The sequence below is a fragment of the Sminthopsis crassicaudata genome, chromosome 2, assembly GCF_048593235.1.
Source record: "Sminthopsis crassicaudata isolate SCR6 chromosome 2, ASM4859323v1, whole genome shotgun sequence".
NCBI classification, from domain to species: Eukaryota; Metazoa; Chordata; class Mammalia; order Dasyuromorphia; family Dasyuridae; genus Sminthopsis; species Sminthopsis crassicaudata.
Genome location: NC_133618.1, coordinates 609966711 through 609986294, shown reverse-complemented (window position 1 = coordinate 609986294; position 19584 = coordinate 609966711). Strand labels below are relative to the sequence as shown.

At 42.7% G+C, this 19584-nt stretch overlaps 1 protein-coding gene and 1 long non-coding RNA gene across 2 annotated transcripts in view; one reads left to right on the top strand and one right to left on the bottom strand.

Annotated features, from left to right (window-relative positions):
* Positions 1–4573, top strand: part of SLIT1 (slit guidance ligand 1) — a 247773-nt gene extending 243200 nt beyond the window's left edge. Inside the window, 5 exon segments of the mRNA XM_074295970.1 lie at positions 737–867; positions 1339–1493; positions 2188–2476; positions 3018–3229; positions 4303–4573. Of these exon segments, the coding sequence (XP_074152071.1) occupies positions 737–867; positions 1339–1493; positions 2188–2476; positions 3018–3229; positions 4303–4541 (1026 nt within the window). The 3' untranslated portion in view covers positions 4542–4573.
* LOC141558566 (uncharacterized) lies at positions 207–12718 on the bottom strand. The gene is made up of 3 exons (XR_012487095.1): positions 5615–12718; positions 3502–3588; positions 207–2876 (listed from the first exon to the last, which is right to left on the bottom strand). It is a non-coding gene; the product is annotated as an uncharacterized LOC141558566 (long non-coding RNA).
* Positions 12719–19584: the final 6866 nt, after the last annotated feature.

Genomic DNA, 19584 nt, shown 5'->3' with positions numbered 1-19584 from the left:
CTGGAGTGTGGTCTTGATGAGGTTTAGAATTGGGGAACCTCAATGAAATTAGGTTTAATTGAGGTCTAGTGGCAGGTTTGGGGTACAGGGAGTCACATGGAGCTCCCCTGCAGCCCCTTTGGATTTGGCGCAAGGATACAGAGTTAAATGAGGTCTAGTAGCGGCACAAGAGTCCCCTGTAAAGGAATCAGACCCGAAAACCTAGATTGATAAAAGAGATTTATTATGGGGTTTGGAAGTAAAGTTAAAGTCTAGTTAGTAAAGTTGAAGGTAGAGATAAGAGGGCACTGGAAACAGTATTCCAGTGGGCAGAGATCCTTGGTGCTAGGTGTAAGGCTGCCATGTTTGGAACCTCTGCAAAGAGAGGGCTCCAGTCTGGCTCTTTCATAATGGGGGGCTTTGGCTACATGCTGAAGGGGGTTAGTGGGTGGAGTCCCAGATTGGCTCCCAGCTGGGTTTCAGCCAGGGTTAAAATTTGAATTGAATTCAATGGGTTTCAGGACTGAGCCATCCCCACCCAGAGAGCAAAAAATGAAACTGTGCTTGGGCCGGAGTCCCCTCCCTGAGGCAGAGTGGAAGGAGGTTTTTTCCTTTAAGGATTTTTCAGAGTTTGGGGGTTTCCTCTTCAGTCTTAAGGACTTGGTCTTTCTGAGAGTGTTCCTTGGAAAGGGACCCAGGGGCCCCCTCCTACCTACTTCCCACACACAGAGGGCACAGGTATCTTTTCTCTCCACAGGTTGCCACAGCGGAAGACAACGGAATACTGCTGTACAACGGTGACAATGACCACATTGCTGTGGAGCTGTACCAAGGGCACGTGAGGGTCAGCTACGATCCAGGCAGCTACCCCAGCTCGGCTATCTACAGGTAGCTCCTCCTTTGCCCTAAGTGCTCACCCTCTGGGGCTAGGGAGCATCCGCTACTCGGTCTCCACAATCAGGACTGCTATTCTCAGATGAACCCCTGGAGGTCTGGGAGCCAGAGCCCCTGCCGCTATCTTTCAGTTCAGGGCCTACCTCAGAAAGGAGGCTTAGGGTTCTTCACCTTGGGGATAGGTGGGAAGAGCATGTGTGACAAGGGGAAGGGTCAGGAAGCCTCTTCAAGACAGGGACAGCCCAGAAAGGCTTTCCCAACCCAGCCCTAAGGCGGGTGGATGAGAAGTCTGTCACCGAGTCCTTCTGTTCTTGGGAGGCTGTTTGTCTGAAGGTGCTTTGAGATCCTTTGTGATCTGTGCTGCTGCTACGGTAGCCCCACATGTCTGGAGAGACAGATGCTGATGTTCTCCTGTGGCTGAAGCCCCTGACCCACAGTGGGGGGTGCTGCCTTGTCTCCTTCTAGCGCCGAGACCATCAATGATGGCCAGTTCCACACAGTCGAACTTGTCACCTTTGACCAGATGGTGAATCTCTCCATCGATGGAGGCAGCCCCATGACCATGGACAACTTTGGCAAACACTACACCCTCAATAGCGAGGCCCCGCTCTACGTGGGAGGTGAGGCTCTGGCCTTTCCCAGGTGCTCCTGCTTTCATTCACGGCCTGGGTCAGCTTCGTGTGGCCCTTTGGCCTCTGCGATGTCCTCAGCCATCCCCTCTCTGGAGGATCCAGTTCTAAGAAGATCTGGGGGTTGGGATCTGGTCTTACATTGAAGCTGGAGACCTAAAGCCTTGCTAGTGTGGGTTAATTTAAAGCCAGGTCAGCCTCTGTAAGGCTCCGTAGTCTGGGAGGTGGGTTGAGGGGGATGTGGGGCAAGGACCGGTCTCTGTCCATGTCATCCTTCTTCTCCCACCGCCCTGGGGCTCCAGAAGTTTTCTCCAATATGAGCATGAATAAAAAGGCCACCAAAGGGAGGGCTGGAGGGAAGGTGTCTCAGCCCAAGCTGAGTGGCTGTTGCATGCGTGAGGAAGGGAATGCCGGCATGTTGGCCGGGGTGAGAGGCCAGGCTTGGGACCAGCTCCCCCACAGCCTTCTGTCTCCCGTGACTGGTGACGGCCTCGAAGGAGGCCAGGAAGAGAGGCCTCCATGTTCTGCCTAAAAGGGCTGTGGGGATCTACTGACAAGCTCTGGCTAGACAGGGCACAGCCAGAAGCGGGGGGTGGGACACAGTGAGAGCCCTGGCAGGTGCCCTTGAGAGTGCCCCCCCCATGGGAGCCTCCAGGGCTCAGAGCGGCTCTGCTTCTGGCTGCAGGGATGCCCGTGGACGTGAACTCAGCTGCCTTCCGGCTGTGGCAGATCCTCAATGGCACAAGCTTCCACGGCTGCATACGCAACCTGTACATCAACAATGAGCTGCAAGACTTCACCAAGACGCAGATGAAGCCAGGCGTGGTGCCCGGCTGCGAGCCGTGCCGTAAGCTGTACTGTCTCCATGGCATCTGCCAGCCCAACGCTGCCCACGGGCCCGTCTGCCACTGCGAGCCAGGCTGGGGAGGCCCCCACTGCGACCAGCAAGTCGGCAACCCCTGCCAGGGGCACAAGTGAGTGAGCCCCCGACCCCTTCTCCTTCCCTGGGTGAGATGGCCCACCTCCACCTGCTGGCCTCGGGGAGGAACAAGAAAAAAGGGCTGGGGGGGGGGGGGCACTGACACAGGAAGGACACTGAAGAAAAGCGGCCATTCCCAAGGCCTGCAGGTTGTGGCTTCTCCAGTCTAGGGCCTAATGATACAAAGGTCCCCGCTCCATCCTTGCCAGGCCCGTGCCCCTCATGGCCTCAGCTCTGCAGGATCCAGCAAAATGGCTTGGCTCCAGGGCAATCTTCTCTTCTCCAGCCTAAAGCATCCTGGTAGAAAGGTCCTTTTCCCAGGGGTGGGGGATGGTCCAGATTTGGAAAGTCACAGCTCTTCTCTTTCCCAGTACTGCTGTCAGAACGTGGCCCTGCTGGGATAAGGAGAAAGAGGGGATGGATCTGAGAATCTGGTGGGGGCTGGGCCAGCAACCTGCACTGATTGCCTCCTGGGGACACAGCTCCCACCTTAGCTTCAGCGTACCAACTTAGGCGGGGTCTTCTCTTCTGTCCAGGTGTGCGCATGGGACCTGCTTGCCCCTGGATGCTCTGTCATACAGTTGCCAGTGCCAGGATGGGTACACAGGAGCTCTGTGCAACCAGCCAGGGGAGCCGCCAGATCCCTGTGAGAACCTTCATTGTCTACATGGGCACTGCCAGATTTCCACCGAGGGGGCCGCGCACTGTGTGTGCGACAGTGGCTTTGCTGGGGAGCTGTGTGAGCAAGGTCAGGGGCCCCCATCCTAATGCACCATTTCCCTGAAAGCCCTTGCTCCTCAGTTCACTGCTTTATTTCCTAGACTGCCTTTCTCCTGAGCCCAGTGCCCCTCTCTTCTCCCTTCCTTCTGGGCACCAACCCCTAAATTTCTCCAATGAGAGAATTGCCTCACAGCATTTTTACCAGTTCCCCAACCTGGCTGTGCCTTCTGGCTGCCCCCTATCTAGTGAGGAGCAAGAGCCTCCCTGTGGCCTTCTGAAATGAAATGCTCCTCCACTCACTCTCAGTGCAACCAGAAGAATGGAGCTTCCCTCCAAATCTGCATGGCGTCTTCTCTTCTCCGGGAAACACTCCCAGCCTTGAGCATCCTGGTAAAAAAGGAAAAAAGAGTCCTTTTCCTATCCCCTACTTCTTCCCCATGCCTGGAAGTGGGGCATAGCAAAAGGAAGTCCATATTTTTAAAGACATGGATCTTGTTCCTTCCCCTGGTCTTTGCTCAGATAAGGAGTGGGGTGGGGTGGGGGAAGGGAGCTGAGAAGGCGACATGGATAGAATTAGGGCAATGAGCACTCAATTTGGAGTAAAGAATCTGGGTTTTACTCTCAGCTCTGCCGCTTGCCGCTTGTGTGATCGTGGACCAATCATAACTCCCAGGGCTTAGGCTTCCTCTAACATGAAAATTAAGGGACTCAATTTGATGACTTCCGAGGGCGCTTCCAACTGGAAACCCATGATCCCGTCTCTGACGTCCACTGTCCCTTCTAGATAATTGCATTTGGAGAGAAGATCTGGACCGGCTTCCCAGCTCTTCCCTCTTGTATGTGGCTGGAGAGATCGCTTGTACTCTCCGTACCCCAGTTTCTTCATCCATAAAACTAGGAGGCTGGACTAACCCACCCCTAAGGTCATTTCCACCTTAGTCCTAAGGACCATAAGACTTTAGAGGGAGGAAAGAAGTAGGGAAAGGAGAGCCCACAAGTCAAAGGAAGACACCTCATAAGCCCACCTTCTACTTCCCACCTCCACAAACCACCCTAAAGAAGGCCTGTGACCCTGTGCCTTTCTCTTGGTGTCTCACTCAGAGTCCAAGTGCCAGGGGGACCCTGTTCGGGATTTTCATCAGGTCCAGAGGGGCTATGCCATCTGCCAGACCACCCGCCCGCTGTCCTGGGTCGAGTGTCGGGGCTCCTGCCTGGGCCAGGGCTGCTGCACAGGGCTGCGGATGAAACGGAGGAGATTCACCTTTGAGTGCAGCGATGGTTCCTCATTTGTGGAGGAGGTGGAAAAGGCCATCAAGTGTGGCTGCGCTAGCTGCATGTAGCGCCAGAAGGGCCCGAATCTGGGCTGATGGTGGGGGAGGGCGGGTGGGAACGTGGGGGAGGGAGGGGGGGTTACAGTGGGGCGGGGAACGACCACAACCAAGACAGACACCAGGATGTGGATGGTCAGTACAGCCAGGATAGGCGTGGACGGTGGACTGGAACAGCCGTGGCAACACAAGCAACTGTACTGACATTTGTAGACAGAGCCACGTGGCAGGAAACATGGCCACTGGAAGTGAGGGAAGGACAGGCGAGGATGGACTGCTGGTGGGCAGAACTTGTGTGTAGATAGATTCCCCCGCCCCCCCCTTTTTGAAGCTCAAAACAGAATGGCAGCTGTGGGCACTGGGGCTGAGCTGAGCTGCTCTGTGTTGTCGGCTTGCCCTCTTCCTGGGGCCGGCTTGAAGTGCCTTGCACATAGTAGGCGCTCAATAAATATTTGTTGAATGAATGAAATGAGTGAGTGAGGTTGGGGAGGGGCAGAGCCTTTGCCCAAATCCCTTCCTTTCAGATGCCCAGGCCACTCAGCCTGGGTTGGATCTACCCATCTGTACTCAACTCTTTCTTCCTCTGCCTGCGGCTAGGACATGGTAGACTGCCTGGCACTGGAGCCCAGATGTGCTCTCCCCCTCTGCGGGCTGCCCGCTCCTAGAACAGAGCCGGTCCGGAGCATGGGTCCTGGAGTTTTCACCAGGCCTGTGCATGCTTCCTGTGCCACAGAGGTTGTCTTCGGGGGCTCACAGACTTAACTATATAACCGTGCTGATGTGGATGGTTCATCCAGCTTCCCTCCCTGGGAAATGACTGTACATAGGAACAATTCTGAGCGCTCTTAATGGTCTGGGTCATATGGGGGTCCGGCCACATTAGGAGCCTAGCTTCACTGGAGCACGGGCTCTCTCTGAGAACTTCTGAAAACTCTGCATCTCTTCCTGATCTCTGGCTGACGGGGGCATCCAACAAATATAAACACACAGCAGGCGGCACTGAACAGCCCTGGGAATGTGTGTTCGGGGATGGTAGTGGGCATGGGGTTGTTGGGGAGAAACTTCTTGTTAGTTCTTCCCCTTACCATGCTTCCCAGGCAACAGCAACATCCTTTCCCCGAGGCAGGTTTTGGCTACAGAACAGTCTTGTCCCACAGCTCCCTTCCCAGCATTCTTCACTTAGAAGGGAGAAGAGACACCTAGTTAACTTCTTAGCGAGGGCTGATTTTCACAGTTAATGATTGAACCTGGGAGCAAGCTAAGAGAGGGCAATATGTTAGAGTGAGGAGAGGACAGTCGCTTGGGGCCACAGCTATGAAACCAAGAATAGCAAATCCTTCTTTACAACGTGGTCCAGGAAAATCTGTCTTAGCAAGGGTAACTATCCAAGAGTTTACTGAGTCTCATAAGTACTAACATTTAGAGGAATGATTTCTGTTGTGCAAAGGGGACAAAGGGGACAAATGCATATGCAGCAGAAGCCCTCATGAAGAACAGTTAAGCCCTCGGTCAAGGCTGCCTTCTTAACCTTCTGTCCCCCCAAATGCCCTCAGTCTCAGCAGGATCCAAGTTCTCACTGATCATAGGCCAGAATAATAGGTATGAATAAGGCTTTGTGCATTGTGCTCAATTCATCTCACCCAACCAGGTTCATTTCTGGGGCATCATTCTGGGTGGCCCATTCACTACAAAAGCCCTGCCCAGTACAGGAAAATGGAAAGAAAACAAGAATCAGACGCAGATGACCTGGGTACTAGGCTTAGTTAGCTCTGTTGCTAATGTGCTGTGGGACTTTGGGTAAGCCATTTCAAGCCCATTTCTTCATCTGTAAAATGAGTCTTTTGTAGAAAATAATTATCTATAGCCCCTTTCAGATCTAGGATTCTAATTCTTTCTCAGTATTTGGATCAACATTTTCCAGCTTTGGTCACAACTTTCTAGGTTTCTAGGATTAAGGGGTTGGGAAACAGAATCACTTTATGGAGACAGAAGGAATTGTTGAGCTCTAATCTGAATAGGCTGGGAGAGTCCAAGAGATGAACTATTTTGAGGGGAACTCGGTGAGACTTTGATCACTGAGTTACGAGGGACAGGTTAGGAGAGAAGCTGGGAAAAACCAAACACCCAATCCTTTGAGTTAGAAAACATTTTCCAAAATAAAAACTTAAATGTTAACCAACAAGTATTTATTAAGCACTGTGCTAGGCACAGTCAATGGGAGGGATACAGAGAAGCAGAAGCTGTAAGCCCTGACTTTAAGTAGCCCACATCCAGGAACATAGGACTAAATGTTTGACAGTAAAAAGAGTCATGGATTATAAAGACTGTTGGGGTTGGGAGGAAAGGGATTCTCAGTGAGAGCTGAATGAGTCAAAGAAAGCTTCAGCAAAGGAGATGGCTCAGTGGCTCCACTCTTGACCAGTAAGACGAGATCACCAGACGTCTGAGGCAGCCGAAAGTGGAAATGGAGTGTGAAAAGGACCACAATTAAGATTCACTAAATTGTTGACCATCCACAAATAAAAATTCCACTTGTAAATGGAATTGAATGGATTATGAATTTAAGTATTATGAAATTTAAAATAAACATCAAACTTCATTCTTTTATTCTAAAACACCAACCTGGCTAGAGGGGCCAAAGGAGGAGAAATGCCATAGCTTCCTTTTGCCATATTATTTGAGATCCTGTCTAGATGTCATTAGAACAGGGGTTCTTAACTTGGTGCCCATGAACTTAAAGGAAAAAAAAAGATATTTTGATAACTGCATCTGAGTGGAAGTGGTTTCCTTTGTATATTATGCACACATTTAAAAACATAATTCTGAGGACTCTGAAGAAGGGTGTTTAGGAGATCTCTATCTGCTACAAAACAGAATTTTACTCACAAGCGATGTCTTCCCATCGCCAGGGGAAACCCATTCTTGAGACAATGACCTCATGTTGTCAAAATTTCCTCATGGACAGACTTGCCCAGCTTCCAGCAAGCAAAAGCTGGTTTCCTTTAAAAAAAAAAATCTTTTCAAGACATTACCTTCTTATTCTGCAGCGTCTTAGGAAGTCACTGCAAGGGCCAGAAAACAAAAACAAGGTGTTCTTCTATTACTACCAAACGACTACTTTTCAAAAGGGAATGAAAAAAGGAAAAAAAAAACAAAAAACAAAAAAACTTTTGGTCTATTAACCCCAAAGAAATCCAACTCTCAAATGTTCATGTACACTAAGTAATCCTTTCCTCCTCTCCTCTCCCACATGCTATCTCATAAGGCTGGGAGGAAAAATATCAGTTCTAAGCCCTATGCTATATAGGAAACCCAGGGTACCCCATCAGGGCAGCTAAGGAACAAGGCAATGGTTTTTGTCATTTCAATTTCTCCTAGAATACTTCCTTCTTCTCAATTCAGCTGTTTATACTATTATTGGGCTTCCTTAAGAGTAATTATGATTGCTCCAAAAGAACAAGCCCTGATATGGGGGCGGGGAATAGTCACCAGGCTTGCATTACATTCCGGATCTTTTTCTTCCCTCCCATTTGCTAGCTAACAAGTTGAATCCACTCTGCCCCGTGTCCAGCTTCATCTTGAGTTTTCTTGTAACAACTGAGGCCAGCCCTTTGATAATCCCTCTCCACATCCATTTGAGAACTTACTGCTTTTGGCTTTATCCCTGGCCACTGGCTGCTTTTAGTTAAACTGGTATTAAAGGATTGGGTATAAAAAGGGTTGAGGGGCCATTTTAAACAGGAAAATAACACAAAATTCCCCATGAAAAGCAGCAGAAAATACAAAAGCTAGATTCTTTTTTTGGCCTGCTGTAGCTTAACCTTGAAAGGAATCTCTTTATACAGAATACTTACAGATTCTAATATATATTTGTATTTCATTTTGTTATAGTATTTTTATATGTTAAAGGTTAAAAACTATTTTGTTTTGGTTTTCAGAAGCTCTTCAATAGCAACATTTGTTGGAGGTTTCTTTAACTTGATATGGATTCTGGCAGAAACTGGTTAGTGATAAACCAATGAGGGAGCTAGGGATGGTCCTGTTTTAAAACATGTCTACGATGCCTTCCATGTGAACATGACATTTATTCATTCAGAGATTTGGGATTGCTGGTCTCTTCTTCAGGGCTGCCTGCTGACATCAGGCTGGTTCCCATTTAACCAGGAGTGGCCTAGACATCTGTCCTTGTCTAGATACACCACGAATTAGGCATGGTACTGGGATTCAGAAACACCGTTTTGGACTTCAGACTTGGCTTCCCAAGCTGGCAGGAGGGAGGAACCAAACACACACTTGGGCTATTCCTGGATGGGCCCTTAACATGGAGATTTGGGGTAGTCCTCTCCTCACTTTCACTAATTTCAAATATTCTCCATATAGGGATACATATAATTAGTCATTAGGGCATGGCTCTAAACGTCTTTTCCACAGATGAGGATGAACTGAAATCTAGATATGGCAATCTTCTATTGCTTGAGTTCTCTATAAGTTGACAATTTTGTATGGCCTTGCAGATGTTAGAACTACCCAAATGACCGTTGGCAGAAGAAAAGTTCCTGAAAAAGACTAAATCCAACCAATAGTTTCACTTTAAAAGAACATGCTATACAATGAATGAACACTACAATGGGTAGATAATGGCTCAAGGTTAGTAAGAAGTGAACTAAAGGATACCATGTGATTCAGTTTGGGGTTTTTTTGGTCAACATTTTAGATTTACTTATCTATTAAACTCCTTTGGGTTCATCTAATCTATAACTTGCATTTTTTGCCAATATGCATTTTTCACAGTTATGATTTTTATTCATGATATCTCCCCTAAAGGCTCTAGAGTTTTTCATAGCTCGGGTAATCTGTACTAAAAGACCTCAATTTGAATACCTTTATTCCTCAATTCTAGCTTGTCAGTAGAGCATCAACTCATCTGTGTCAGAGCCTCTCTAGATCTCCATCACAAAGGATCAATGTGGAGAAAAGTCTTATTTAACAATGACTACAGCTTTTAGGAAGGATCAAGGTGACTCTTCAACACGAAGTCAGGTGAGGAGGGCTGATCTTGACTTTCTGTACTAAGCTTTTATACAAGGTAATATTTATACCATAGACCATAACAAAAATTTTGGACTGCTTTATAAAGTTTCAAACCAGAAATCAATACCAGAATCTACCCAGAAATAAGTCTCTTTTGGGAAAATTCTGTCATTTGCTCAGTGGGCTGATGAGATGTAAAGCAAAAAGGCAGGAAGGGAACTGCAAAGCAAAATCATTGTTTCCCTAATTCTGCCCTCCTCCCAAAAAAATAAAAGCAAATGCTCTCAGTCTTTCCTTAAAACATGAATCGATTTAAATAAGAATTATTAGTTAGGACCAAGATTTTAAATTATTCTTTATTGCAAGACATAACCAATGGAATGGAGGCCTGAGGATAATATAGGAGAGGAAAAAAACCTCATGCACAAACACTATCTTAGCATTGCTTCCTCTGGAAGGGCTGACAATGGGATGAAACTCTTTAAGTGTAGTCTTGCCAGAAAGCAGGAATAACTAGGCAACAGCATCTGACTAAGAATTCCATATATACCCAAGAGGAGCCATTGACTGAACTGATTTTTCCCTTTAAATTAGACCTGGAATGACAAAATGATTACTAAATTATACTAGGAGGGGTGTGTGTGTGTGTGTGTGTGTGTGTGTGTGTGTGTAAGTCAAATACAATTTAATGACACTGACTCAAATTTTTGTTTGCTTCAGATATACAAGCCATATTTTTTTGAGTTGCAGTGAGATATATATACACACTTTCTGCATTTGATAATTCTTCATTTGTTCATTGATTACACAAACACATTTTAATATCAAAGAGATGTTTAATAAACTTCAATAAAATAAGCGCCTTTAGAAAGCTCATAGAATAGGATGTCAATGATGGATAAGCTCTTCCTACCAATTCAATCATCCATACCACCCTTCTCCCCCAAATCAAACAAACAAATTAAAAAAAAAAAAAAGGGGAAATGCTTCAAAGTTTGGCTTTCAGTGAGGGCCCCTTTACCAATAGCATGAACACAATTTCTTATGTGGCCTAACAGGAAAGTAAAACACAGAAGCACAAAAATTCCACAAAATTTCAATATTTAAGAGACTTGGTACATATTCAAAGTTAAAATAACTCCAACTCCAACTTTATAGCTATACATATTGTTTTAAAGCAACTTAATATAATTTTTATTTTTATTTACACTTTCAAAGGTTCTTCAGGTGAGGTATGTAAACATTGTCTAATGAACTTTTTTTTTTTCAATGTTTCAGACCAACAATTCACAGCATACATTTAATTGTCATCCATTAAAGACACAATATTTCCTTATCCCCACTAACATAACGGAAATCCAGACCCAAGAGATATTATCAAATCCTTAAGAGCACCAGCTTACAAAATTCATCATTTCTGCTCTTTACTAAAGGTGAAAGGAGAGAGCTTTCACATTGACCAGGATTATGCACACAGTACCAGAAAATGGGAAGGACTCTCTGGAAATACAATCCTTGGTATCTTGGATAACCGTCTCTAAGACTCACACATAAAGTTTAAAAAAGGAGGGGAGAAAAAGAACACAAGAAATTGACCTCAGTAATGATGACATTGGGAGGAACCTGAAAAGACCTTGAGAGGAATGAAGGATTGTTTTTGGAGTTCCTTGCAGTACACATTTATGTCGATATTCTGCTCTCTGACCCCTCAACCTCTCAAAATAAATTTTACAGGGTCAAGCTCTAAAAAGTATCAAAAAAAAAAAATGCCATTTCAATTTCCCAGTAGAATTACAATAGCTCCTTTGGCAAAGTTCAAACAGTGTGGGTTTCTAGGATCCCCTTTATCCTCAGAGACATGATCTGTTGACTAAAGAGGAAACTTGCCTGTGCTTCTGTTCTGACCTTGGATGAGTATCTTAGAGCTGTAATGGAAATGAAGAGCTGAAGCCATGATTTCTTATAGATGCTAATGTCGGTGCCACAGGAAGGCCTTCACTAGTGCCCTGGAAGCTACCCTTTGAGAACTATTTGCCTCTAGAGGATAAGGGCCAGATTCTAAAGAAGATGAGAAGTCGACGACTTGAGGATGTTAGGTCAGATTCATGTCACCCTCTTCCCTCCCCCAAATAACTGAAGGGTGAACATCGTCACATCACCAATGATACAAAAGCGGAGGTTGGTTTTTCTGCCTGCTGGTTTCAGGCTTAGAAAAGGAAAAGTTTATCCCAAGGGAACATTTCAAGCTAAGTAACACTAGTGAAAATCTCCAAACACTTTTATAAATACAAAAGAGAAGACATATCTTAAAAGCCTACTTTTATGACAGATACTAAAGATAACAGGGGGCTTTTTGACCAAAGTTCAGACTGGTCTTGAGGAGGTTCTGCTGAACTGCCTAGGGTGAAGCAAAAGGTGTGGAAGTATCTTGGGGATGACTGTCCCAGGATATTCTTGCTCTACTGAACTAGTGCTTCAAAAACCTTAAGTGGGGGTAGGGGTGGGGGTGTTTGTGAGTGGTTTGAGAGAAAATGGAATTTAGTTAAAAGGTAACAAAATATGGCCAGATGACAATAGTTTTCTTCTATTGACCATTTTTATTCTGTTCTAAAAACTCTCCTAGAGCTGCCTCCATTGCAGCTTGACTCCCCTCACATTAGGATTTTGCACATGCGATAATCTCCTGAAAGTTGCCAGCATTCCTCATTGGACTGGATCTTTCTTATGGGTCTGGTCCTAACAGATTTCATTTATATGCTACACTCCTCATTTCTTTGAAGTAGGAACACGCACATCAAGAGAAGCAGATATTCAAGTACAGCAACATCTCCAAGCAAAGATAAGCAATCTTAGCAGGACGACATTTCAGCCCTACTCACTTCTCAGGGGCCGAGGGCCAGGGGGCCCCCATCACAAGTGTTATTACCAAGATTATTATTGCTTAAGAGCAGTACATCAAAAGGAACAAAGGGAAATCTGCTCTGCAGACCCATGTACTGACCACTGACCAGTTTCAGTCCTATATATATATATATATATATATATATATATATATATATATATATATATATATATACGTATATACATATATATAATTAAAAAAGTTATTGGATGAGATGAAGAGAAGCATTAAAGCTTAAACTTGATGCTACTTTTAAAAAAATCACCCCCCCCCTGCCCATACCCCACCCACCCAATCCCTCCCTAGCCCAACAGCTCACGGTTTTCTTTCTAGATATGTGAACTGGATTTATTAAAAGCAAAACCACAGCTCAGAATATATCCTTCTACAACATTACAATGCAAACTGACATCACTCAGAACATGAATCTGCACACAGCACACATAATAAATATTTTTTTGGAACTATTTACAATATTTCTTCTTGAGACCATTACACAAGTCATCTTATTTCTTCCCCTAAAGGTTAAAAAAGTGTTGAATGTCTAGCTTAGTGCTAAATTCCCTGGCACCTGCAGTAAAACCATTCACATTTTAATTGTAAAACCAGATTTACTTACAAACAGGATTTTAGAAAATCATCCTCCAGCATTACTGTTTAGGTAACCTCTTCACTTGTTTGAAAAGACAAATGGAGGTCCCAAAGAAATATATAAATTGTGATTCAAATGGAAGAAAATACCCCAAAATGTGCCCTCACTCTAAAGTCACTGCATTGCCAGTGACACAGGCCCCAGTCCTCTACACAAGGTCAGTGAGAAATACTACTCAGACAAGGGAGCCCCAAAATGAAGCTAAACATGATTATAGAAATTAGGGTTCCACTTATCTGTGGAAACTTTTAATGCAAACCAGGACTCCTGAGAAGTAAGCTGAACACATCTTAGAACAGATGTATTCATTTCCTAACCCCCTGGTTACGAGCAGCATCAGGCCGGATGCCTACAATATTCACTAACAGGGAAAAAGATGAGGTGTTTGTGGGAAATGTTCAAGGTAATTCAAGTGACGTTTCCTTCCTGTGATTAGACTATGTGGTTTAATGCTTTGCTAAGGTGACAGTTATTTCCCCATTTCCCATGGATGTATATCCAGATTTTCTTGGAGCTGCAGCTGAGGCTCTTTCTCACTGAGGCCCTCATGCGGAGGAGCAGCCAACTGTGTCTGCAAAATTAAGGCTGGCCCAATGCGATGTCAGTGATCTCCCTTCCAGGGACAATGCCTGGCATTCACCATGCAGGGCATAGGGTTCCACTGTTACTGTGAAGTGGATGAAGATCAGGAAATGTAATCAGGCTCCTCACCCACGGTGGCTTTCTCAAACATCTGATGTGCAGGTTAAAAAGGTACCTGCAGTACAGGGTGGGGAAAGATTTTAGTCTCCTTTTCCTCCCTCTCATGTTATTTGGGAGTGTAATAGCCGAGCACAGTGGCTGGGGGTGTTTAACTGTCAAAAAAAATTTTTTTTATGACAGCCCTTTTGACCAATAGTACAGTTGGTTTATATTCTTAAAATAAATACTTTCAATAGAAGCATTTGAACAGGAAATTACCACTATTTACAGTGAAATCAACTCCACAGTGGCATGTATAAATATGTATATATACAGATATTGAAACCTTACTCACTGAGACAAAGTCATCAACAGACCATACTCCTAGGACTACTCAGAACATAGTAACTATTGGTAAAAATTAACAACTTTAAGCTACAGTGGCTCTAAAAATACCCCTCCTCAGTTATGGCATAAATATACAACATAATGCAAGCCTACTTTGTATAGATTTTTTTTCTGCAAACCAGACTCTCAAATATTTTACAGCATTAAATATAAGACAATATATTGTATAAATTACAGAAAGCAACTGGGCATGAAAAAAACATCAAACAATTTTGAAGACAATGACAAGAATAATTAAAGAGAAACAATAGAACAATTTTTGGACAAAAAAATAGTAAAACTTGTGAAGCAGATGAATATAAAAACTGATAAGACTGTATGGGAGAAGGTGCTTCCACTACTAAAGGGGAGGAGGTAGCAGGGGCCCAGGAGAATAGTGCAGAAAAGGAGTTAGAGACTTAGAAGTAGGAAGTGACAGGAGAATGTGGAGAAAGCCTGATTCCTTCCCAATCAAGGGTGTCAGCAGCCTCTTTGTTCAAAATGAAAAAGAATAGCTGTGGCGAGAAAAGATTGTGGGGCTGATGTGAAATTTCCACAAAAGCAGAGAGCAGTGTTTGTGTTCACAGGCTACTAGCTTGGAGAGTAACATCTGCAAACCCTTTTAACTGTGGGAAGGACTCAGTGCCATTCACCTCCAGCTCCCCCAGTTTCTCTGTCTCCTCTCAAAAAGGTACCAAAAAAAATCATGCTTGAAAAATAAAAATAACAATTATTATCCACCACCAGTCCAACTACAGACACATAAAGAATTTGAACATTACTTATACACATGCCACTGACAAAGATTCAATCCATAATGGGGCACACCATCCTTTATTATGAAAAAGCATTATTCTACAGTTTGTAAACTGTGTGTGCCTGCCCAGGAAAAAAATGAAATATCACTAAAGAAGAGAAAATTACAGAAAGATTAATTTTCTAAAAAGGGATTTATGAAGACCAGTCTGATTTTACATGGAATTTTGGAAAACTATGTATGTTTTTCAAACTGGCTGCCCAATTCCATGCCCCAAAAGAAAGGAGCTTTGAATTTTATTTTTTTCTAAAAGACACTTATGGTCCTATAAACTCAATCTTGAGATGACGCTCCACAGGAGTACCAGCAAGCTAAACCTCTAAACAATTCTCTGCCTAAAGCCAAGCTCGCAATGGGCACTTATTGAATATTCAATGACCACATATGGCAATTGCATATGGCACCCATATCAGAAAGCAGAGGTCTGCCCTGCTGATGTTTTAGGGTGAGTATAACTTTTTTTTTTTTTTTTTAATACCACTGGTACAACTATTCTCTAGGAAGGTGAAGACAAAGTTTCTCTAAGAGCTGAGTATAAGACATAAAGCTTTGAGAAAGGGACAAAGAAGTAATAATCATATTAAATGGATACGTTGGTCTCATTTACAAAATCCAGAAGCACAATGAACCTCTTAGTGCATATATTCTAACCAATGATGCTATGTCATCCCTTGGAACATGGTCTCTCAATGTACTGTAAGACAGCTAAAGGATACTACAGCACAGAAAGTAGTCTGTGTTTCTTCCCAAGTTTGTTTATCTTTGAAGCCAGCATTTAGATTCTAAGATTCTCTATTACAACATCTCATAATGTGGGAATCTGTTCTGCCATGTTCAGGAAGAATGTAATAGCCACAATCCTCAGAAAGTTGTCATTCTGCTTGTTTAAACATGGAATTCTATTTCTAACTTTTAAAATAATTTAGAAAAGCAGGGAAGCATAATGCTGGGTCAGGAATGTAATACCTCTGTGCCAAAGACAAGCATGATTCAATATAGGGATGTTTTTCCAAACCTGATTTCTATACAACTAATCAAAACAATCTAATATTTAGTCAGTCCACATGATAGTAATATTTAAAAGAAATGGCAAAGAATCAACAAATCAAATTTTCTGTTAGAAGAGAATTAAGAGTGCTAGAGCTTCTCAGAGAAATTTTCAATAATGCAATAATTATCTTCCTCTTTAGGGAATAAAAAAGTAAATGAATTTCTTTAATATTTGTGGAAAGAAAACAAGGAGCTGACCTTCCCGTTATCATTTGCCCCTATATCATCATTCCTTGAGGCATATATGAAAATATATGAGCAATGAATCACTTAAAGCTTCCTATTCAGATAAATTCATGATTCTATGACATGTTAGGGATGAAGGTTCCATCTGTTCTAGTGCCTCTTCTCTGTGCTTTTGTTTTTCACCTTTTACATGACAGTTTTATAAGATACAAAGGAACATGTTCATAAAGAGCTCAATACCATGCACCTCTTTCTTCAGATCCAGATTAAAAAAAAAATTTGCGATACTATTTAAGATTAAATAATATTTTACAATCATTCTTAAAGCAAGTCATTGTGATTTGAAAGGATCTTTGCTTCAAATTATTCAATTAAAGAGCTTTTCTATATCCAAATTTGCAATCCAGAAAACCAAGAGTGCAACAGGAGCAAAGTGAATTCCTTCTTAACAGAAATCTTTGCTTCTTTTAATCACAAATATGCTTAATGAAACAGTTCTTCACTGCACTTGAATTATTTCGCTTACTTTGCACCCAATGCCATCAACGTGCATTTCAGCATTTTGAACTTATTTAACCATTAATCCTGGATATACAGATTGATTAACAGAATGGGTGAACATTAGACAACAGAAGAGGGTATGTTTCTAACATGTATAAAATTCAATTTTTGGGAAAATGTCTAATTGGAAAGAGGATGATAGTCAATCACAGAAATGTTCAAATAAATCTTTGCAAAGAGAATGAGTTCTAAAAATAAGTCAGTGGCAGAAGAATGTAAATAAAGAGATCAGAAATTTAAAAAGGAATAAAGAGGTATAGAAAATGAGGAAGGAAGCAAAGGAGAATGAAGAGAGGTGACAGGAAGAAATGTTAGGGAAAAATGTGTATCTACTTAAACATAGTCTTTGCTGGATAGCTCAATTGGTGGTTTTCCACAGCTCCTGTGCCTTCCCCCTGCCAGGGTAGGGAGTGAGTGCAAGTGCCCCCATATCATGACCACTGCTACCCTTGATGGTGACACCGTCTATACTACTCTGTAGTACTTTTTCCTCCTCTTATTCCAGTATGACCCACAAACCAATCAATTGCCACCTGTAAATAAGAATAATGGAATAAAACTACATGTTGCAATAGGGCAATCATGAATTCAATTGAAGAAATAAATGTCTCAATTCTAATAGTCTCTGAGTAATGAATTTTATCTATGGTGTTGGAAAAGTTGTTTTAGTTAAGAAATCTACAACAAGGTAGTATATGATGCATATAATTGATTTAAATTTTTCTACTGGAAGGTAGCACACACTAGATGGTAGTATTTATTTATGCTTCTTCCCTGGGAAATTATTCTATGTATACTACTACATATATCCTATTATACTTACAACAGTTGATAAAAATTATTGTTAGGGCAATATGTAGGTTGTATTTCTATGTTGATTTCTTTTGCCAAAAAACTTAAGAAACACTGAAAAGTAGGTGGACTCCTGATGGAAATCTGTGATGAACAGCTAGCTACTAGTAACATTACAATCTGAAACAGAAATAAAGGGGTTGGAGTCATTACGCATCTGACTGAGAATCATGAAGTAGCTCAAGTGGATTAGTTTTGGACTCTGACTTGATGGAAATCTTCCCCTCTACCTCTCTATACCTCTTAAAAGACTTTACCCACTTCCCTATTCAGGAGCAGAATTCAGGTTAGAGATAGAGGAAAAGAGTACATTTCTAAGAGGCATGAAATTCAATTTAGGGAAAAATATCTAATTGAAAATGGGAATGATAGTTAATCTCAGATACTCACAGAAAGAATGAGTTACAAAGATGTTAATGAGAGGATGTAAAAAAGAAAAAAAAAAAAAAAAAAGGATTATGAGTACCACAGAAACTGAAGCTTCTCCTCTATTCTGGGAAAGGGAGCAGGAGGGGGCAGGGAGAAGTGGGCTGATTGACAACCCTTTCTGTAAGTTTAAAAGCTGCTCATTAATGACCATAACCAGCCAACACAAGACTTTCTTATTGGGTCTATAAACATTTGGATGACAGTTCAGTGCAAGCCAGAGAGGTGAGGGGACAGCTATTGTCACAATGATTTGGGAAATATGGGTCAATTGATAGAAAACAAAACAAAAAAAAGCTTGTGACTCACTGACACAGTTCTGCAAAGACTGACATGGCGGGAGGTGGAGGGGTGCACTACAACCCCACAGATAAAGGATTTGAAAGATTACTTGGCAAGCAATAAAGAGGGTGGGCAGAAGGAAAAAGTTTCTTGTATATTTTTACTGCACATATCATTTCAAAGGAAATTGAGTAAGCTAAAACAATGTGATGCAATTTGCTCAAGACAAAAAGGATCATCATTTTTAAAAGGTATTTCTCTTACATAGAATCCTATCTACTTCAACAGTAGTAGTCACTGTTACAAAGTTATCAGTAGATTTAAAAGAGGCTCTCTATTAATGAACAGATGCAAAACACACACTGTTTCCAAATGCAGCCCAAAATAGAAAAACAGAATATGATGAAATCCCCAAATAAATATAAGAGTATTTGGAAAGTATGTAAAATCTTCTCCATCCATTATTCCAAACTTCTCCTCAACCTTATTTAAGCCTCTGTAAAAATGGAATATGTATAGCTTAAAAAACAAAAACAAACAACAACAAATTCAAACCAGCCATATTTATCCTAGGGGAAAATGCACCTGGCTGAGATAAATGCAGAGCTATTTAAATCACAATTAATTTCTTGTCATCAATATTTATGTGAATAGAGATTTAAGAAAACAAACACTCTGAAAAACATTACAATTGTGCCACTATCTTCATGCACCTCAGTATTGGGGGGAAAATTATCAAAAATGTACACTTGGCAATTTTACTAATGTCAGTAGCTCTTAAATAGCTAAGCACAGGGATTTTTCAAAGCATGAACACAGTCTGTGTCCTACAGAGTGAAGAAGACTAAGGAAAAAAGGTTCTCACGTATAAACCCCTCTTGCCAGCCCTGGAGTCTCTGAAGTCCAGCACAGTTCTCCAAAGCTGGGAAATTTGAGTGCCTTTCACTCCTACCCTTCTTCTCTATTGTACCTCTACGGTTGCTATCACTTAAGTAGAGCTGGTCTTTCCCAGATTTGGTAAAAATGCCTGTCTTATCATGATTTGAGTGAAGTGCACTGAAAAAAATAACAAACATCAGGTTTATGTACAGAGGTATGGAACGTCTAGTATGGGTGGTTATTCTTAAAAGAGACACCCACATCACCCTTTTCAGGTGTTGTACAAGGAAGTAAAAACACGGAAAAAAAAAATCTATAATTCAGCTTTTGTTTGCAGTGGCTCAATGGG